The 23,348-nt window shown below is 39.6% G+C and overlaps 1 protein-coding gene across 7 annotated transcripts in view; it reads right to left on the reverse strand.

Annotated features, from left to right (window-relative positions):
• The window catches only part of RFX3 (regulatory factor X3), a 337,813-nt gene that overhangs the window by 17,234 nt on the left and 297,231 nt on the right, over positions 1–23,348 (reverse strand). For all 7 annotated transcript variants that reach the window (XM_070051492.2, XM_051846155.3, XM_051846162.3 and 4 more), the window contains 2 exons: positions 19,387–19,595; positions 7,451–7,604 (listed from right to left, as the gene is read on the reverse strand). In XM_070051492.2, the coding sequence (XP_069907593.1) occupies positions 7,451–7,604; positions 19,387–19,595 (363 nt within the window). The remainder of the gene's footprint in view (positions 1–7,450; positions 7,605–19,386; positions 19,596–23,348) is intronic.

Consider the following 23,348-nt stretch of genomic DNA (forward strand, 5'->3'; position numbering starts at 1 on the left):
TGTTGGTTCACCCTCCAATGGCCGCTGCGGCCGGGTGTGCTGCGGCCAGTGCACTAAACTGATCCAATGGCAGGAGCCAGGTGCTTTTCCTGGTCTCCCATGGGGTGCAGGGCCCAAGCACTTGGGCCATCCTCCACTGCACTCCCTGGCCACAGCAGAGAGCTGGCCTGGAAGAGGGGCAACCGGGACAGAATCCGGCGCCCTGACCGGGACTAGAACCCGGTGTGCCGGCGCCGCAAGGCGGAGGATTAGCCTAGTGAGCCGCGGCGCCGGCCCATTATATTAATGATTAAACATGGCGAGAAGTCCTACAAGTTGGTAGTCTGTCCTTCCTTCACACTCTTGTATTTCCTTCTGTGAGTGAGTACTTTTTGAGCACTTATTGTAGATTGTGTTTACACAATTATGATCAAAATGCACTCCATTCCCTAAAGAGGATGAGCAAGAGGTTACAATCCTTAGCCAGCAGGGAAGAGAACCAAGTATAGGAGACTAATGAGAAGAGATCCCAGAGGGAAAGGGCATATAGCCCTGGGTTGCGAAGTCAATACATTCTTTCCCCCAGAGTAAGGGAAGAAACGAACAGAATGACAAGCCAAGAAAAGAGAGGAAAAACGGGGCAACTTCTACAGAGGCAATTCTTCAACTTGGATGATGAGATGTAGAAAAGCAGTCTATGTCACTCTTATTTTCACATTGTCAGAAACTGTGCTAATACAGAGGAACAGATTTAAAGCTAAAACCAAACTACAAAGTGCAGAAAAATAATTTTGATTTCAGTCTGCTTTGTGAGTGGGTACAGGGGAGCTAAAGGGTGTCGTTTGTTGTCGTCTTATGTCAGATTTAGCTTTCCAATTGTAATTTTCCTGGACTAACACCCCATGCAGTTTGCATATTCTCAACATCTTTAACAAAAGTAGAAGGAGGGAGGGTGGTGGGACTATCAGGAGACCTCCTGGATGGCAGAGAAGAAATCCTGAACAAAATGATGAAAGCTTACATCCTAGGCATTTGACTTGCTTATCACTACTGAGAGACAGAATGAATCTGTGTGTGTATGTGTGTTAAGGGGAGTTGTACAGTACAGGTAAAAATAAACTAACACAATAAATACTCCCTATTCTGAAACCCCATACAGATAACTTTTCAATAAATGATTAAAATGTGGAGTAGGCCCTTTGGCTATTTGGAGTGAGACAGTCTTGCTTTTTAAAATGAGCTCTACTACTTGCTAAGCTTGGATTTGGGGTAACTTCTGACCTCTGTTTTCCTTACTGGTGAAATAAGGATAATAGCATATATTTTACAAGGTTTTAATGAATATTAAATAAGAATATAAAATACCTAGTTCAGGGATTATCATAAGGTCTGTCTTCATTTAGAAAAATATTAATAAATTCATAAGCTTTATTATAAACAACAATCCACAATATAACCTTGGTAAGTATTCTTTAAATTTGCCACGCTATTACTGTTTCAACATGGCTTTTATCCTGCAAACTATCTCAACGTGTAATACAATTCATTCCTTTTAAAATGTTCTATTGTAACCAGCCTATTGTTGCACAGGTACATTTTCATTGTAATTCTAGCATATTCCCTAGCTGTACTAGAATAACACTCACTGAAATGTGTTTTTCTTTGGTTTGATTTTATTTTAAGCATGCATGCTTATTTACAATGACTGTACTTCTACAGGATATAACTCCTTCACTTAGCTTTTATCCCAAAATCTTTCCTGCTGAATTGTTACTGCCTTTTCCCAGGTTTTTGGTTTTGAAGATATTTTTTCTTCTATTTTGAGTACATCAGTTTCAATGAATCCAAGGCATTTTACTGTTGATCTTCCTCGCCTGTTATTAAATTTTCTTCCCTAAAAGTATTACTGCAATAGTATCTTTTATACATTGATATTCACAGTTAAAAAATTCAAGTATCTATCTTTTTGGTTTTTATTTTTTATTTCAAAAAACATATGATATAGATGGTTTACTATTTAATAAGTATAATTAAATTATGATAAAATAACAAATATATTTAATAGCTTAGATATCAAAATGTTTTTCACAGATTTTTACAAAACAATCAAAATTTTATAGATTCAGTGAATATATTAATAGGTTATATATATTTTAATTGGAGGGAGCAAATAAACCACAAACTTCCAGATAGATTCTAAAGCGCCAAAAAGTTTCAATAAAAGGATTTTTTTCCTGCTAATTTTTCTTGTCAGGGGTGCACAGAAAGCCTTATGATCTTTAAAATTTTTATTTAACAGGTATGCAAACAGATGTAACTTGTATATTTTATTCTTATAAAATTTCTCCAGATAGCCTATAGGCACGTTTATTATATTTTAATCAAAATTTGAAAATTACATGTTAGCAGTAAATAAATTCTGCTCCTTTTCCACAACCTAGGGAAAAAAAGAAAGTCTGGAACTGGAGATGCTTTAGGGAGCTTACTAGTTGGTATTAGTGTAACACACCACTGAAATTTAGAAGCAAACTTAGTGGGGCATGCACGGTGCTGTTTCCAGGTTGGGGGCTCTAGTACTTGTATGCAGTAGTCTTCATTTCAACAACTGAAATGATAAGAGTTACAGTGGATGCAAAAAGGATATTTTGCATGCCTATATATTTCATTTATATGTAAAACATGTACTAGTCACTTCAGCCTGCTCAAATAATATAAGTAATATTAATTTTAAGGTTTATTTATTGCATGATATTAATGAAAAGACATATGAATGGTACTTATATTACTTTAAAAGGAAAGTCCTAGCCAGCGCCACCGGCACACCGGGTTCTAGTCCCTGTTGGGGCACCAGATTCTGTCCCGGTTGCTCCTCTTCCAGTCCAGTTCTCTGCTGTGGCCCAGGAAGGCAGTGGAGGATGGCCCAAGTGCTTGGCTCCTGGCTTCTGATCAGCGCAGCGCCAGCCGTAGTGGCCATTTCGGGAGTGAACCAACGGAAAAGGAAGACCTTTCGCTCTGTCTCTCTCTTTCTCTCTAACTCTGCCTGAAAAAAAAAAAAAAAAAGAAAGTCCTTTTCCTTCTTCTAGACCTGTTTAGCTGTCTGACAGCACTCTCAAAGGAAACCTATAAAGGCAAAACAAATGCTTATTTGCAGGTTTGTGTTCATTGACTACTGAAGCAATCTTACACGGGCCTGTCACAGGTAATAAGATGGCAGAGCAACAGTTTAGATTTCAGTGCCAGTTGCTTGGCTCCAAAGCTTGATTTCAGAGCTTCTAAGTTTTATGAACTTAGAGAAGTTATTGATGGCCCTGTATCCCATTTCAACATAGGTAAAACAGGTTTAATAGTATCCATTCATAGGGTTGTTGTCAGTTATTAAATATATGTATATATAAACTTTCAATATATATAAATATATATGCATATGACAATATGTAAATATAAACTCTGAATATATATAAATATATGTATATATGTAAGTTTAATATTTATCTATATCTATCTATATCTATATCTACTCAGAACAATGCCTGGCACACTGACTCTGTGGGGTGTCAGTTCTACGTGAAATATTGGATGTATTATTCTAATCTAACTCTTCCTCCTAACCGTTTACTTTGTTTACTTTGACAGTGCTTATTTGGTCACCCCAGTGCTTGAAGCCAATATATCTCAGAAAAACTTCCCCTTGGTAGTGCACCCTCCATCTCAGAGAAGACCTGTGCCTGTTTCCCTGTGCCTTGGCTGGTCTGCACCCCTTACCTCCAGGTTATCTTTGTCTGAACTCATGCTTTAGTTCTCACCTCAAACCTCATTTAATTGGTGAGGCCTCCTCTGATTTTTCCAAGTGAGATTAAGTGCTTCATGCCTTAAGCATCCCTCTATCTTCCTGATCTTTTCCTTTATGGCACCAACAGAACTTGTTGCTATGTATTAATTAATGAGTATGCAACCCCCACTAAAATGAAAGTTCTTTGAAGGCAGGGTCAAGTCCATTTTGTTCATTTAAAATTATATTCCAAGCATTATAAGTGTTTGGCCTGGAGTAGATACCCAAGAAGCACTTGTTAAATATATAATAAATTAATTTCAGAGATGAGATTCTCCCAAGTACACATGATTTGCCCAAGATGATGCCACTATAAATGGCAGAACCAGAAGTAGAACTCAGTTTTTCTAACATAAAATTCCGTATTATTTCTAGGTATTAAATCTTCAATTATACAAATCATACAAAGAATCATGAAATTAGTGTTGGGTAGGTTCTAAAATGAAATGTGAAAACACAAATTGGAAAGAACAGGACTATCTTAAAGTTGTCTGGAGGAACTGGGTCTCCCTGAGGAGCTGACATTTAAGATATAAAGTAGAAGTTAGAATGGGCAAGGAAAGGTGGGCAGAGAGTTTCAGATACAAAGAACCATTTACACATCCAGTGGTCCAAAGATGACAAAGACCTGGTGAATAAGAACAGCAAAAAGGTCACTCTGAATGCAACATAAGAAGTAGGAAGTTGGAGAATGAAGCTGATTGAAGAGGCAGGGCCAGAACATCCAAGACCTTGTGCACCAAGGGAAGAATATTGTCCCTTAGCTAATGGAAGGAAAAAAAACACTGAAAGGTTTAAGTGGGGAATAACAAAGTCAGTGTTGAACTTTCATAAGACAATATAAACTGCACTGTAAGAAATTCTGGGAAAAGGTCAGTAATTTGTTGGAGACAGGGAGTCGAAGTAGAAGGACCTACTATGGTGACAACATGATGTTCAGGTGTGTAGAATGATCAGCAGGGAGGAACATGGAGTCATCTGCTGAGAGAGATCCATTATGGGATGGATCCAAAGTTTAATTTCATTAAGTACTTAATAAACTCTCCATAATTAGTCACAATTACTACTTTTTTTTTTTTTTGACAGGCAGAGTGGACAGTGAGAGAGAGAGACAGAGAGAAAGGTCTTCCTTTTTGCTGTTGGTTCACCCTCCAATGGCCGCCACGGCCGGCGCACTGCGCTGATCCGATGGCAGGAGCCAGATACTTCTCCTGGTCTCCCATGGGGTGCAGGGCCCAAGTACTTGGGCCATCCTCCACTGCACTCCCTGGCCACAGCAGAGAGCTGGCCTGGAAGAGGGGCAACCGGGACAGAATCCGGTGCCCTGACCGGAACTAGAACCCGGTGTGCCGGCACCGCAAGGCAGAGGATTAGCTTAGTGAGCCGCGGCGCCGGCCCACAATTACAACTTCTTTAGTGTTTGTTATAACTGATGATTGAAAACGACTTGTTACAATTGAGGGTGATGGTGATTTTTATGGATTTCAATGGATTTTTGATGTGATATGTTGCTTCCAGGCACTTCTGGATTCGGTGTTTGGAAATGGAAACTGTTTAAGGGGCCAAGAGAGGGCAACCTTAGTATAACATATAAGGGGGACATGGGAAAATTTTCTTTGTCTTTCTTGGATTTCCTTATTTTCCCAAGAATCAAGGAATTTTAGATATGATAACATAATCATTGCCAGTAGGTCTATGACAGCCAAAAGGTGTATGAGGCATGAACACTTCATGGGGAGATCAAATTCATACAATTAGACTTAATTGGCATTCTGGGTTAACAGTGAGTGAGCACAACAACTCAAAGGATTTTCCTATAAATTGGGTTAAGAATTGTGTTAGAGCTTTGATCTTACAGTTGGCATCTTAAAACTCATATTTTCATTTAGATTGTTATTCATATTTCTTTATCTCCTGGTATTCTGTCATATTCATTTACATTTTTACATGTAGTACTAAAAAAGAACACCTATTAGGATACTAAGTTGGCAGTATTGATTACACAGCCAATTTTAATTCTGAACCAGTACTGCCTACACAAGCACACAAGGTGAAACTAAGCCTTTGCACTGTGTGACTGGCTCTTGTCCGCTGCCTTTGTTCCCTAGAGATGCAAGGGAAGCAAAGGCCAAGCATCTGGATCAGCTGTATGGTGTTAATGAGAATCCCTGTTAAAATTATCCTGTTCATTCTAGCACATAAACTCTGAAGCATAATCTGAAATTGATGGCAACTGTGTTAAAAATACTAAACGGCATGTCCACTTCAGAAGTTTTTAACCCTGGGTTGAGAATTTTACAGTCTCTTAATTACAGGCCAACTGGATATTTTGCAACAACAAATAAAATAGTAAGATAGTAGGACAACTAAACAACCAGGCAGCAAGAGGAAATCAAATCTAGAATATCCAAATTGTTTTGGTCACAAGAGGTACTATCTATAATTAAAAAGCTACAATGATTTTTCCTTAATGTCACACATTTGGCAACATTTAAGGACCATCACCAAGGCAGAACATCATGCAGAGACATATAGATCAGTATACAGCAAAGGAGTTTTGAAGAAAAAGAAATATTTCAACTGACATTCTGGGTAAGTTCAACATACATTTTACTTATAACTGAAAACTTATGGAGGCTCTTGATATATTTTTTAACATATTTTATTTAAACTTTGATGTTTCCACTTATTAAACTACAGAAAGCATCTAATAATATTTACTTTTACTGTTTTTAAAGTTTAAGTCCATATATATAGCTTAATAATGAACATGCCCTTCTTACTATTTTGGGTCATGTGTGATATTGTCTAACCTGTTATAATCCAGCAGGGTATAAAGTGAGCCCAACACAGCAAAATGATGCAGTGTTAAATCATTTACACATTTGCATCTACTCCTCACTGTATTAACCAGAATTTCAGCTTTTTGACACTGCTTGAAGACATGACATTTTGACTACTATCCAGGAATTCTGGAGAATTTTTTTATCACGTGGTTAAATGGGTTCAAGCATGGGTTTGAAAGTCACACTGAGTTTGAAAAAAGTCTTCATCATTTATTAGCTATGCAACAATCTCATGTCTCTACCATCTATATAACAGGGTAAAGCAGAGAATATCTCGAAAAGCTGCAATTATTAAATGCCTTATCACATATTAAGGACTTAGACCTGTGCCTGGCACATACAAACATCCAAAACATGTTACTGTCATCATCATTAGCCTTCTACAATAGAAGCAATCATTTTATTTTAGGGGACTGTGAGAAACAATCTACAAAATACATATTTAACATTTTCCTTTTCATTCCTATCCCTCAGCCTTATCAGAAGCAATACTTTTGCTTATTTCCTACTCAACAGGAATTTTGTCACCTAGTGATTCTCCAGATTTTCTTTTACATAGACTCCTCTATAAAATATAGAAACATTCCATGAAGTTTCACAGGAAACAATCTTCAATTTTAAAATCGTTTAAGTATTATGTACTGAGGGATTTAAGGACACCTTGTAATACCTCCACAGCCCCACCTGACTCTGAGTCTCATTTGCTATTTTAATTAGTAACAGCTTCAGACTGAAGCTTGACTCAGCTTCTTTTTAAAAAGTTCCAGTAGGCCATGGTGTATCTAGCCTCTCTTACCTCACCCATGACTGCTATGGGTGTCTCTCCCGTTGCCTGAGCAACACGGTGCTCCACCAGGTAGAACATATACTCATCGTAGAGTAGACGGATCAGGTGGAAGGAGCCAAAGCTAGCAGCACTGCGTAAGGTTAAGTCCCGAATAACCATTGAGCTGTTCCAAGACAAAAGACATATAGGTAGACAATTAGTGGCAAGGGCCAGAGTTCAACCTATATTCTCTCTTAAAATATGTTTAAAATAGTGGTCTCTTTCAAAAGATATCAGGACTAATTATGAACACTAAATTACTCATTAGATTTGCAGAAAGAAGAGACATACATTTACAAATATATAGGTTGATATTCTGAAGACTTGTTTTGCAACACATAATTGTAAAATATCAGGCAACTGGAAAAAAAAGAAGACTATATTTTGCTTTCTATTTCATTTTCAGCCTTGTTCAAATGCAAGCAACTAATATATCAAATTTTCTATGCTTAATTTGGCTGGTGACAGATCATCACTGTACATTTGAAACTCAGAGGCCCTGGAGTCTGACTCTGGCTCTTTGTTAATTGATTTCTAACCCCCAACAGACTATTTCCCTGAAATTGCATTTCTTTTAGGTGAAAATTAAAGCAACATTTTAGCTTTCTTTGTTATTTCAAGGATAAAATGAATTAAGGGATATGAAATCAATTTATGAATGAATAGAACACTACTTAAATACAAGTGACTGTGATTTTAATATACAAAGTAATCTCAAATGGAAGAGTTAGAAACATACCAGGGGATTCCAATTCAATGCCATCAAGGTGGCATGTACCAATGCCATCTCACTAGTCCCGGTGATCAATTTCTGTTCACAATTGATCATAATGATAGGACTAAGAACCAAAGGGATCACATAAACAAGACTAGTGTCTGCAAATACTAGCTGATAGAATAAAAAAGGGAGAGAACGATCCAACATGGGAAGCGAGATACACAGCAGACCCATAGAATGGCAGATGTCCTAACCAGCACTCTGGCCTCAGAATCAGCCCTTAAGGCACGCGGATCTGGCTGAAAAGCCCATGAGAGTATTACAGGCATGGAAAGCCAAAACACTCTGGCAAAAAAACAAAACAAAACAAAACAAAACAAAACAAAAAAACCCTACATGAAAGATCTCCGCGAGTGAGATCCCAGTGAAAAGAACAGGTCATTAAAGAAGGAGGTACCTTTCTCTGAAGGGAGGTGAGAACTTCCACTTTGACCATGGCCTTGTCTAAATATGATCAGAGTTGGTGAACTCAAAAGGCTTCCATAGCCTTGGCGACTCATGACAAGAGTCTAGGGTGATTACTGATGCCATAAACAAGAGTGTCAATTTGTTAAGTCAACAACAGGAGTCACTATGCACTTATTCCTCATGTAGGATCTCTGTACTTAATGTGCTGTACATTGTGATTTAACGCTATAACTAGTACTCAAACAGTATTTTTCACTTTGTGTTTCTATGTGGGTGCAAACTGTTGAAATCTTTACTTAATATATGCTAAACTGATCTTCTGTATATAAAGAGAATTGAAAATGAATCTTGATGTGAATGGAAGGGGGGAGGGAGAGGGGAAGGGGAGGGTTGGGGGTGGGAGGGACGTTATGGGGGGGAGCCATTGTAATCCATAAGCTGTACTTTGGAAACATATTCATTAAATAAAAGTTAAAAAAAATACAAAGTAAGAGAAAGTATGCTTCCATTGTTCTTTGTTTATGGCAACAAGAATGGGGATTACTATAGGATGATGGTAGAAAACTTCCAATTTGTTGGACCTATTTCTTTTTTTTTATTTATTTTTTTATTTTTTTTGACAGGCAGAGTGGACAGTGTGAGAGAGAGAGACAGAGAGAAAGGTCTTCCTTTGCCATTGGTTCACCCTCCAATGGCCTTCGTGGCCGGCACACTGCGCTGATCTGATGGCAGGAGCGAGGTACTTATCCTGGTCTCCCATGGGGTGCAGGGCCCAAGCACTTGGGCCATCCTCCACTGCACTCCCTGGCCACAGCAGAGAGCTGGCCTGGAAGAGGGGCAACTGGGACAGAATCCAGCGCCCCGACCGGGACTAGAATCCGGTGTGCCGGCGCCGCAAGACGGAGGATTAGCTTAGTGAGCCGTGGCGCCGGCCACCATGTGGTCTTAATAATGACCGCATAAAAATGTTTAAGGCTCAAGGATTAGCAAGGGGGCCAGGTTAGGTAAAGGGTAGTAGTTATAGGTTATTCAAGTTTCAGCCTTCAAGGTTTCAGTCACCTAGTCTCAACTGCAGTCTAAAAATATTAAACTGAAAATTCTAGAAATATATAAATCCTAAGTTTTAAATAGAATGCTGTTCTGAGCAGCTTGATGAAGTCTCATGCTGCCCCGCTCCATCCCCCAATGCAGCAGGCTGTGAACCGTCCCTCTGTCCCGTGTACTGCAGGATGTATACACTACCTGACCTTGAAGACTCAGCAGCCATCTTGGTTATCTGATCAACTACTCCAGATCTTGTGTCCAGCAGTCTTAATTCTACTGAACAATGGTCTTTAATTGCAAGAGTAGTGATGCTAGCAATTTAGATACCCTAAAGAGCAGCCATAAAGTACTTCAAGTGAAAAGGTGAAACTTCTTGGGTTTAAGGGAAGAAAGCAAATTGTGTGCTAAGATTGCCAAGGTGTAGTAGGAACAAACTTTTTATATGTGGAATTGTGAAGAAGCAAAAAGAAATTCAAGCTAGTTCGGCAGTCATACCCCAAATAGCAAAAGTTATTCTCACAGTGAAAAGTAAGTGCTTAAGATGGAGAAAACAGTACACTTTAGGGTTCTGTACTCTGTGGATTCAGACACCCACTGTGGTTATCAGAATGAATCTCCTGCAGATAAGCAAGACTACTGTGTGATCTTAAGAAAACTACTCACACCACTGCACTGCCACATAATGATATTTTCATGATCTTAAACAGCATTTCTAGTGAATTGTTTCTTAAATATCTTATTACATTCTTTAAGTTTATAACTTGATGAGTCACTAAAATAGATGAATGCCTTCACTTATGTGCCAAAGATATATGACAAAATTCTGCTTATAATTTTATCCATGCCTTTCCTAAAGTTCAGTGACACATTTGTAAAAACAATTTATAAGAAAAAAAAAAAAAACAGCTATTTGGGGCCGGCGCTGTGGTGCAGTGGGTTAACGCCCTGGCCTGAAGCGCCAGCATCCCAAATGGGTGCTGGTTCTAGTCCCAGCTTCTCCTCTTCCAGTCCAGCTCTCTGCTGTGGCCTGGGAAAGCAGAGGAAGATGGCCCAAGTCGTTGGGCCCCTGCACCCACGTGGGGGACCCAGAAGAAGCTCCTGGCTCCTGGCTTCGGATCGGTGCAGCTCCAGCCGTTGCAGCCACCTGGGGAGTGAACCACTGGACGGAAGACCTCTCTCTCTCTCTCTGCCTCTCCTCTCTCTGTGTAACTCTGACTTTCAAATAAATAAATAAATCTTTTTAAAAAACCAGCTATTTAATATTTTCTATCTACAGAAAAATATTAAAATGTAGCCCCCGTGCAATAAAACACAAAAATACAAACATAATAAATGCTATGCGACATTTTACCCCATACTAATACAAACTTGAAGTAATTTTCCATGTATGCAGAAGAATATTTGCTCCTACCTGCATCTGTATTGCTGAAGAAAGCAAAAAAATACTTAATAAGAAGCCTGAAGAAAAAATGGCTAACAAATATGCAAAAAATATGATTAATCATATTTGGAATTGAAAAAAGCAAAGTCAAGCAAGATACCACATGTTACACAGGGTACCATAAAAGATTAAAATAGCTAGTGTGTTCTGGGAATAGAACTTTCCAACTGTCTCATCTCTGTAAGAATATCATCAAGAAACTTTGGTGGAGGGGAATTTGACAATATTTGTATAAATGTAAAATGTCAAATCCTTTGATCCAGAAATTTCAAATCTAGAAATTTATACATATGTGCAAAGACAGTTTTGGTTGCAGCAATATTTGTATCAGTGAGAAACTAAGTAGAAAAACTAAATATCCACTAGTGAGATGCAAAACAAATTATGGCCCATTTATATGTGGGATTTTATGCAGCTGTTTGTTCTTTTAATTAAAGATTTATTTATTTGAAAAGCAAAGTGACAGATAAGGAGAGACAGAGAGTGAGCTTCCCTCTCCTGGTTCACTCCCCAGATGGTCACAACAGGTATGTCCTGGCCAGGGCAAAAGCAGGAGTCAGGAACTCCAACTGGGTCTCCCACGGGGTGGCAGGAACCCAAGTACTTGGGCCATCTGCTGCCTTTCCAGGCGCATGAGCAAGAATGCTAGATTGAAAGGGGATCAGCCCAAACTAGAACCTGCGCTCTGATATGCGATGGCAGTATTCTAAGCTATGGCTCAACCAGATGTGCCACAACACAGGCCCCCTAAGCAATAGTTTTTAAAAATGAGGTAAACATACAAGTTATAATATGGAAAAATGTGCAGGATATATTAAGCTAAAGAAACAAAATATATGAGTGCATTTATATAAAATCTCTACACAATTAAAAAATCCCTACCCTTAAGTAAATGGAAATATTTAAAAATCTATTAGTACTATTATTTATTTGAAAGGCAGGTGAGGAAGGGAGGAGAAAGAGAGAGAGAGAGAGAGAGAGAGAGAGAAGGGGGGAGAAGAGAGAGGTATTTTCCATTTGCGGTCTCACTACTGAAATGTTTGCAACAGCCAATGCTAGCTGAGCCAAGCCACAGCCAGATATGAGAACTCCATCTGGGTCTCCCACACAGGTGGCAGGGACTCAGTACCTGAGCCATCATTTGCTGCCTCAGAGGCCCATTGGCAGGCAGCTGGATCAGAAGCAGAGATAGAAATGGGACTTGACCAGGGATGTGGGTATTCCAAGAAGTGGTTTATCACATTGTGCTACAATGCAAATCCTCATTAGTCACTTTATTTTTTTTAAAGATTTATTTATTTTGAAATTCAGAGTTACAGAGAGGGAGAAACAGAAAGAGAGAGACCTTCTGTCTGCTGGTTCACTCCTCAAATGCCCGAAATGTCTAGTGCTGGGTCAAGCCAAATTCAGGTGCTAGGAGCTCCATTTGGTTCTCCCACATGGATGGCAGGGGCTTAAACACTTGGGCCCTCTTCTGCTCATTTTCCCAGGCCATTAGCAGGGAGATGAATGGGAAGTGGAGCAGCTGGGACACGAACTGGCACTTATACAAGGATGCCGGTATAACAGAGAGTGGCCTTACCTGCTATGCCATGATGCCAGCCCTGCTGTTAGTCTCTTTAAAAGATTCATAAACTACTTGTCATATTTATCTGAAGATATAACTGTGTACAAAGGTAATCATTACAGTGTTTTTATAAATTTTATCAGAAAACTGAAAACCATCTAAATGGTAATGAGTAGGTAAATCTTTAAATATATATGGAGTACATATAATGGAGTATTTTGATGTCATTAAAGTTGTTTCTGAGGATATTTAATGAGAGGAATCCTTAAGATGTAATGTTAATAAAAAATGTTAAGGGAATCTATACATATTATATTTTATATATAAAATATATATATAAGATTTCCAAATGTAAGCAAAGTATATATATAATATATAATTATATAATATTATATATATTATATAAAGGAAAGCTAATATTCTATGGCAGACAACTGGATTCCAATTAACACTAAAAGAAAACATTTTACCAGGGATTATCTCTGGATAGTAAAATTATGAATGAGCTAAGTTTATTTCTTGTATAGTTTCTGTATATCACAGGTTTTTCTTCTGTTAGTACACATTAACTTCAGTAAATAGCACATTTGTTTTAAAACCTGACATTCATTATAATATAGGAAACCAATCTTGGATCAGTTGAATACCAACAAACCTTTGCAAGGGTAACTATCACAGACATAGAATAAATTCTTTATATATTTACTGACTCATATATTAGGGCTTTCTATTTATCTTAAAATATAATAACCCTGAATCACATAGATTACTAAGAAAAATGTTCCTAATGAGGAGTTTTCTGATATAATTACTGAAATGCAAAGTCAATTATCTTTTTACTCATTTAATAGATATTTATTGTGTTCCAGGGTCTTGCTTTAGAGTAAGTCATGCAAAAGTTTGGTTAAAAAAAAAAAAAAAAAGAGGGCCGGCGCCACCGCTCACTAAGCTAATCCTCTGCCTGTGGCGCCAGCACCCCGGGTTCTAGTCCTGGTTGGGGCGCTGGTTCTGTCCTGGTTGCTCCTCTACCAGTCCAGCTCTCTGCTGTGGCCCGGGAGTGCAGTGGAGGATGGCCCAAGTGCTTGGGCCCTGTACCCCATGGGAGACCAGGAGGAAGCGCCTGGCTCCTGGCTTCGATCAGCGCAGCCGGCCATAGCGGCCACTTGGGGGGTGAACCAATGGAAAAAAGGAAGACCTGTCTCTCTCTCTCTCACTGTCTAACTCTGCCTGTCAAAAAAAAAAAAAAAAAAAAAAAAAAAAAAAAAAAAAAAGCTTACCTGCAGCAAGAAGGACAGTCAGTAAATGCACAAGCAGATTGGAAATACAAAGTCAGGTAGTTACAAATCCCATGGGTTAGGGTGAGGCCGGAGAGTGCCGAGGGCAGGCAGTGTAAGTTAGGTATCGGGAAAATCCTGAGGGGTTCATAGCTAGGCAGCCACTGGGCTGAAGCGAGGAAATGAACCTGGGGAACACGTGGTGAAGAGCTGTGGTTGCCAATGTATTCAGAGAGCAGCCAGGAGGCCCATGTGGCTGGAGGACAGTGAGCAGAGAAGGACACATGACAGGGCCTGGAAGTCACTAGCAGCTGGACTGTGCAGTGCCTTGAATGCCACAAAAAGACCTGTGCATTTCATTAAGGTGTTTCAGAAACCTTTGGATGATTAGGCAACCACTGTATTTCAGTATAACATGAATATGCACTAGCAAATTCTATTAGAAATTTTTCTAAAAATCTGTTGGTTTTCAATTATAATAGTTATTTTTTAAAAGTACTGATAAATGTATCACAAAATTATTGTCATATGTTTGGAAAAGAAGCAGTTCAATTGCATTATCAATGCTGTGTGTACTTTATTCACACTGTATTGGACCTCTGCCCTACACACCAAGTATTAAATGACACAATTAACAGTTTAATTGGAACCCTATTGTCCGATTCAGACTTCTGTATGACTGTTGCAAAATTGACTCCACTTAATTTCATGTTGCTAGGTTACCATGAATTCAACTCCTTTTAAAATCAGAGTTGTAAACATCAATTATTTTATAATGGATGAGAAATGCATTTGTGTATTTATCTTTCTAACTTACAGTGTGGAAACTGAAACATACACTAACTCTAAACATACATACTAATGCTCAATCCACCTCTGTACATTGGAGCATGCATCAGACTCTTCCTAAGAAGACAGGTGAAAACATCACACCTGTGACCCCCACGTGAACTCTGTCTTTGAGCAGTGCTCAGAGTTCAAGGTATTGGTTTCTGGAACATTTATATATTGTCAGGGTACAAGCAAATGTGGTTCTCTTCCCCTCCTTTCCAGGCATTTTTACAAATGGAATATTTGGATGACTGTCAGGGTGACCCTGAGGAATGCTCAATGCACAATGCACAATGCACAACCTGAGAAATGGCCCATATACTTTGCTATTTCTATCTGGGAAAGGCAGTCACTTGTTTTTCCTACTTCCCAGGAAGCCAACATTAGCCATTCAAAAGCCAGGTTCAGCAAGGAGAGACCCCTGTTCGGCACAGAGTGTGTGTGTGCAGCAGTATACCAAATGCAACCTCCAAGATCCTTTGCCAGTAGATTTCTAGATTTCTGTGCATGTAAATTTATACACAGAACTTTAGAAATTAGGAGATTAACTAAAAGATGCAGGATCTATGAATGTGACTGCCGAATTTACAATGGCACTTATAGACTCATAAATTTTTGGCAATTATGATGCCAAAAACATTTTTAAAATAATGTATTTCTGCTTTTCTGATAGTCTGTGAATGCAGTTTTCAGTACTCAATATGTTCTTATGCCTCAGTGAAAACCAGCTCATATATTAAAGGGTCTTAAGTCTCTCTGCTATTGACTTGGTCTACCAGCAGGAGGGACACATTTGTCTGAATGTGCCTTTCCTTCTGTGGCCCTGAAGTGTATGCCTTTGAGTCTTTTTGAAATGAAAATAATAGCCATAATGGTGTCTAATAATAACAAGCCAATTATCCCCAACTCAGGGAGGACAGAGGGCAGGCAAGTGATGATCTACTGGGTTTGTGTATCTGCAGAGAACAAGAAACACAAGTAAGTAATTTTCTCTCCTTTCAAGATACCTGCAACAGATCTCTGTGGAAAGAAGGCTGCAGGGGTGTATTTCTAAAATGATATCAACCAAATATAGAAAGAGAAAAACCACAGGAAGGAGTAAGGGCAAGGTTGACATCAACAATGTAAGAAAACAGCGGAAGGGAAAAAGCAAAAGCCTTGCTTTCTCTGATGCAGAGGATGTCTGTGTCTTCGGTCAGACACGTTTTAGGACAGTGTTATTCCTGCTTCTACCCTTCACTCATGGAACATGTATGTCAGGCCATGGTCATTATTTTCTGGGGAAAAAACTGATGAATAAAATACCAACTTTCAAGTGAATGGGAAAACATCTGAGATCTGCTCTCAAATTAAAATTTTGAACTCCACCATTATTAGCACTGTTACTACAGACACTCTGAGGACACCATGACAATGCTTTCCAAACCTTCCTGAAGTATCAAGGAGCAAATGAAATTTCTCATCAACACCTAGATCAAAACCCAGCACTGACATCACTGTAGACTACCAGCTGGGCAGAGTCAAAGACCTTAGTAGTGAACTTCTCAATTCACGTGAGCTCAAAGAATTAAATAGATGAGAAGCAGAAATATGGAATTACACCAGTATAAAAACCAAAACAAAGCAACAATAAAATGGTAGCAGGCTTTCTTTCACTGCATGTGACTCTGGGATAAACACTGGAAATAACTCAATTACACAGAAGTGGCTTATCTATTACCTTCACTTCATCGGTGTTAGAGTATAGCAAATAAAGCCACTGCCTGTAATGCTGGCATCCCATAGAGTTGCCAGTTCATGTCCTGGCTATTTCACTTCCAATCCAGCTCCCTGGTAATGGGCCTGGGAAAGCTGTGAAAGATGGTCCAAGTGCTTGGGGCCCTGCACCCACGCGGGAGACCCAGGTGAAGTTCCAGGCTCCTAGCTTTGGCCTGGCCAGGACCATTTGGGAAGTGAAACAGCAGATGAAATCTCTCTCTCTCCCTCTCTCTTCTCTCTCTCTGTCTCATCCTGCCTCTGTAGGTCTGTCTTTCAAACAAATAAATAAATCTTTAAAAAATAATTTCAGAGAATTATAAAAAAGAAAGAAAAATCAGGCCAAGTCAGAGGAGACATAAGTCATTTATAGTAAAAATCAAAGCAACTGTCATCATGATTCAAAGAGCTCTGGTGCCATCTTTACAAAAGCGATGAAAACAAGGTGGGAATCTTATATCCTGGTCCTACTGGGGTCACAAGTACTTCCAATTCATAAATTTATTTTTATTTATTTATTTATTTATTTTCTGACAGGCAGAGTGGACAGTGAGAGAGAGAGACAGAGAGAAAGGTCTTCCTTTTGCCGTTGGTTCACCCTCCAATGGCCACCGTGGCCAGTGCACCGTGCTGATCCGATGGCAGGAGCCAGGTACTTATCCTGGTCTCCCATGGGGTGCAGGGCCCAAGCACCTGGGCCATCCTCCACTGCACTCCCTGGACAGCATAGAGCTGGCCTGGAAGAGGGGCCACCAGGACAGAATCCGGCGCCCCGACCGGGACTAGAACCCGGTGTGCCGGCGCCGCAAGGCAGAGGATTAGCCTAGTGAGCTGTGGTGCCGGCCCAATTCATAAATTTATTCTACCATCTCTTCTAACAGTCACCTTTGGACTCACCATTGACATTCACATGGCAACCACAGTGACAGTCATGGATATGCCCTGTGGTCATGACTTTCTCATATTTGCATGGCAGCATGGGTTATAAACTAGGAATTACCTATTCATTTAAATAGCATTGGCTTTTCAGCCCAAGTCAGTGGGGCTTTCTTTCACTAAAGAATCAAAATAAACTCTACAAGAACAAATGCCAGTGTTAAAAAGGTGAACTCCCAGGCTGGCACTGTGGTACAGCAGGTTACGCTGTTGCTTTTGATGCTGGCATCCCATGTTGCAGTGCCTGCTGCTCTACTTTTGATCCAGCTCTCTGCTAATGCACCTGGGAAACTAGCAGAAAATGGCCCATGTACCCACCACCCACATGAGGGACCCAGGTGGAGTTCCTGGCTGCTGGCTTCAGCTTGGGCCAGACCTGGCTGTTGTAGCCAATAGGGGACTGAATCAGAGAATGGAAGATATCTGTCTTTCAAATAAATGAATAAATAAATATATATCATTTAAAAAACAGAACTTATATAACTTAGGAAAATAAAATTCCATCAGCCAATTCCATCATGTGTGTTTCTGTGTGCATATTATCAATGCTGACCTCCACTGCTAATAAATGCCGTTTTTAAACCTTGCAGCAGTATTAAGGTCAATAAATAATTTTTTACATCATCTATTATGTAATCAGAAAGCCTCTCTCTCCTGGATTTCTTCTATGTCTATAAAAACATAAATTTTCTCTATACTATGTTAGTCAAATGGTGATTCACATTATTAATAAGCTATGTTACATTATTGACTGTACATTAGAATCACCAGCATAGTTCCTTGGAAAACAAAGAAACAACTCACCCATTTCTCTTCCCCCTCTCCCCATTCCCTTCTGGTCTACCAAGATTCTGATTTCATATGTCTCAGGAAGCAGGAAGGAATTTTTTTAACATGTACAGCAAGGCTATCAAACAGTTGGAATTAATACAATTAAGAAAATAACTAGATGGTTATGTGCACACCTTAGAATGACCTGGAGCACTTCAAAATACAGACTGCTGGGGTTGGGCTGTGGTGGACTGGATAAAACTGCCACCTGCAATGCTGGTATCTCATATAGGCAATGGTTTGAGACCTGGCTGCTCCACTTCCAATTCAGGTCCCTGCTAATGCACCTGGGAAAGCAGCAAGGGATGGCCCAAGTCCTTGGGTCCCTGCACTCATGTGGGAGACCTCAACAAAGTTCCTGGCTCCTTACTTTTAACAGGCTCAGCTCCAGCCACTGCAGCATTCAGAGAGTGAACCAGTGGATGGAAGATCTCTCTTTCAGTCTCTCCCTGCCACACCCCAACCCCCCTCCACACACACACACACACACACACACACACACACACTGTAACTCTTTCAAATAAATAAATAAATCTTTAAAGAAAAATACAGACTGCTAGATCTTTACAGATTCTGATTCGTGCAGATTTTGGATGGGGGCCCAAGACTGCATTTCTTATACATTTCCAAGTGACAGTGATGCTAGTGGGGTAGAGAGCACAATTTGAAGATCAATGAACAACAGAACCAAAGAAACGTGGTATGAAGACCTCAAGAGAGAAGTTTAAACTATGGAAGCTGCCAGAGTAAGGAGTGTGGCCTCTACAGTACTGCTGAGCGCACTATCCACACTGGAATCCTAGATGTTCACACCTGAGAATACATAGAGCTTTTAGCAAGAACATTTCCAATTCTAGCCAAGTTTACTTCTATAAATCTCTTGGTTTGTTTCCGTGCTGTCATAATCACTGAGCTCGGTTGAGGACAGTTCTAACAAGGAGTCCTCACAAGTTAAAGTCTTCACTTATCTCTTTTGTCCGAGAGGCTCTCTCCTATTGACAGACTAAGGAGAAGAAATCTCCAGAACAGCTAAGACGTTACCTGTAGAAAGACCATTTTAGCAGAAATTGCCGGGCGGCTTTTGGGAAACTGGGCCTTCCTTCGTAGGGTTTCAGGGCTTGCATCATCACATTGTCAAGCCACGCGGCCCACTGCTCCAGAGTGCTCTGCTGCTGTAGCGTCATCTTGAAGTCTGTTTCTAGTCTCTGAACCATGTTGTCATCACACTGACACACCCAGGAAGCCTGCTCCTGGACACAACACAGAAAGCAAAGCAAAACTCAACTCAGCATCTTCTCACGGAATGTCAGCACGAAGAAGAAATGCACAAGGGGGAAATTATAATAAAAGCATCAAACAGTATAAACGAACTGAGAAAATAAACACCTACCTGTCAGTTGTTAAGGAAAAACCTTTGGCAGTTGTAGGGCTGTACTACCTCTCTTTGTTTACTCTGGTACATGAGATGTGGTGGGATTAAAAGCTTGACCTGGTTTTTCTACATTAGCTAGACTGTGCAAAAGACTAAAATACGTGATTACTTAACAAAACTAGAAGCCCAAACCTACAGTATGCAGCCTTTCATTTTCTTCAGTTTTCATACCGTCTCCCCCCAACCCTCAATCCCCACCCTGTGAGGCCAAACTTCCAAATTCACATGAGAAGATTCCTGAGGTAAGTCAGATGGATAAATAAGTCCAATCAGCCAAAAAACGATCTCTTAAGAGCAGAACAGAAACAAATATTCTGAATGGTACTAGGTAGAAGCATATGCTGTAGGAGCTTATGGATTGGGAACAAAAATCTCAAGGGCTTTCAAGGCAAGGCTATAAATGCAAATTAATTCACAGGACTTAAAACAACAACAAAAACTCTTCTGAGAAAAATGTAGATTGCTACCTGCCAAGAAATTTGATTCTTGCAATTTTCCTCCTGATTCTGACTGGGGGGCTTCATGGTTAGCAGCTGCAATGCAAACTGGTACTTTTAAAGCTACTCTCCAGTGGTTGCCATAAATTTTATAATGATTCTAGTCCTACAATGCATGTGAGGATTAAAAATATATTCTCTCAAGGTCAAAATGCAACTATTTGGTAATATAATATTTGACTGAGAGCCAGAAGATATGGATTATAAACTAGGTCTTGATCAACCAAACTGACCTCTGGCAATTAATTCCATCTATGTGGGCCTTAGTTCCCCTAAGCATAACATTTGACAAATAAAAGTTAACAAGAATTTTTAAGATGTGTTTGGATAATTTTGTCAAGATGGGCTTCTCTGGTGATGTGTCTGTAAAAGTCTTAAGTCTGTCTGTAGAATATTGTGAGTATGTATGTGTTTTTCTGGAAACAAAAGTATCTACAACTTTTATTCTATATGGTTGTCAGTTCATTCCAATTACCAATTTCAACTGAATAAATCTCAAATCTCCAATCCCGAGTTTCCACATCTCTCCTGATCCTACAGACTTTTATCTATTCAGGGTCATTTCAACTTGGAGGCACTTCAAATGCAAAATGCCTCACCCTCAGGTTATCTGATTTCCCCAGGGAAATCCATGGTTCTGACTGCATCTCAGGGGCTGAGATCCACTAGTCTGGTTTCTTTTGTCTAGCGAATCATAAATTCTTTCAGCTGTTACCATCTAAACATCACTTTCACATATTGTAAGTACATGAAAATGTAATGCTAGAAAAAACTGAGAGTACAAGCAAGTCAAAGGAACAAAATATTTAGAATATTTAAAATTGCAACAATAAAGAATGCTACTTGATGTATATAACCCTTCAGGCTCTCACATTCATATAAAAATACATGTATTTATTCATACAAAGTACTTTAAAAAGAACATGTAAAATAGTATAATGAAAAAATGTGCATATATTTCAAAATTTTCTTGTATCAAAATAAACTTACCTCTTAATTCCATTTTAACACAAACTTTTTGTTTTAACACAAATGTAACTTCATATGTAATATATGCAACACTATACTTGCTTATATATTTATCCTTATCCATATGTAAATATTAACATAAAAGAGAATTATATTATATGAAACTACATACTCTGCTTAAAGATTTTAACTATTTTTCTACTGAGGCAAATGTGGAGTTGTATCTGTTTTCAGTGAATTAATTTGTTTCATTACATTAATATATAATTATATCACCAATTTCATACAGTTAGACATTTGTTGACTCCTACATTTTATTATTATGAATAAAGCTAGAATTAGTAATCTTGTAACTTTATCTTTGTTATATTCACACTTATTATGATAGATTTATATAAGAAGAATAGCTAAGATCTTTTAATATACACTGTCAAATGACTCTAATATTTTTCATATCAATTTAAGGGTCCCTGAGGACTCCCAGAAGACACTTCTTTTTTCTTTTTTCCTTCTTTCTTTTTTTTGACAGGCAGAGTTAGACAGTGAGAGAGAGAGACAGAGAGAAAGGTCTTCCTTCCGTTGGTTCACCCACCAAATGGCCACTACAGCCGGCGCTGTGCCAATCCGAAGCCAGGAGCCAGGTGCTTCCTCCTGGTCTCCCATGCAGGTGCAGGGCCCAAGCACTTGGGCCATCCTCCACTGCACTCCCCGGCCACAGCAGAGAGCTGGACTGGAAGAGGAGCAACTGGGACAGAATCCGGCGCCCTGACTGGGACTAGAACCCGGGGTGCCGGCGCTGCAGGCGGATTAGCCTAGTGAGCCCAGGCACCGGCCCCCAGGGGACATTTCTGAGCATCAAGAAAGCGATAGGAGGTAGTGTTTTATTCTTTCATTAACATCTAAGCATTCTTTTTATTTGATAAAAAAAATACTTGATACTCACCACTTCCACCATTTTTAAGAGCACAGCACTCTTTGCTATGCAAGAGATCTCTAGAAGTTCTTCAACTAAAAAAATGGAAACTCTATACCCACTGTAGGGGAGGTTGTTCTGGGTTTGTATATTGATAACAGGAAGGAGAACCTTACAGGCATCTGTGGAAGAATTTAGTTTTATTTCTTACCATAAGTTCAGACTCATTATTTACTTGGGAGTTAGATTTTTGCCAAGAAACATTTTTGACCTAAAATGTAACTCAGAGAAATAAAATTATGGCACAGAGGGGCGGTGTTGTGGCTCAGTGAGTTAAGTTTCCACCTGCGGTGCCGGCATCCCATTGGGCGCTGGGTTCTAGTCCTGGCTGCCCCTCTTCCAATTCAGCTCTCTGCTATGGCCCGGGAAAGCAGTAGAAGATGGCCCAGATGCTTGAGCCCCTGCACCCATGTGGGAGACCTGGAAGAAGCTCCAAGTTCCTGGCTTCGAATCAGCACAGCTCCAGCCATCACAGCCACGTGGGGAGTGAACCAGCAGATGGAAGACCACTCTCTGTCTCTCCCTCTCACTGTCTGTAACTCAACTTTCAAATAAATAAATACATCTTTTAAAAAAAAAAAAAAAACTATGGCACATTATTTTGGTTTATCAAACTCTAATAAACCTTTTTTTAAGCATATTTGTCAGTATCACCCTTATGCATTCTTATGGAAGGTAATGTTGTAGGGGCTAAACTGAAAATAAACTAATGATAGAGTTCAATGTAAATATTTTCCTCATGATAGGAATTTGGTTATTTCAATTTTATAATAAAACCTAAGAATGATCTTTAAAGGTGTTCTTAACTTACAAAAAAATTATATACAAAATGACAAGTAGTCAGGAACTTTCAAATATGAATGCCTTTTAAATACACAAACAAGTACATACAATAGGCCGGCGTGGCGCCGTGGCTCACTTGGCTAATCCTCCGCCTGCAGCGCCGGCACTCTGGGGTTCTAGTCCCAGCTGGGGTGTCGGATACTAGTCCCAGTTGCTCCTCTTCCAGTCCAGCTCTCTGCTGTGGCCCAGAAGGGCAGCGGAGGATGGCCCAAGTGCTTGGGTCTCTGCACTCACATGGGAGACCAGGAGGAAGCAACTGGCTTCGGATCGGCACAGTGCCGGCTGTAGC

This window comes from Oryctolagus cuniculus, chromosome 1 (assembly GCF_051225735.1).
Source record: "Oryctolagus cuniculus isolate XC-2025 breed Fujian yellow rabbit chromosome 1, ASM5122573v1, whole genome shotgun sequence".
NCBI classification, from domain to species: Eukaryota; Metazoa; Chordata; class Mammalia; order Lagomorpha; family Leporidae; genus Oryctolagus; species Oryctolagus cuniculus.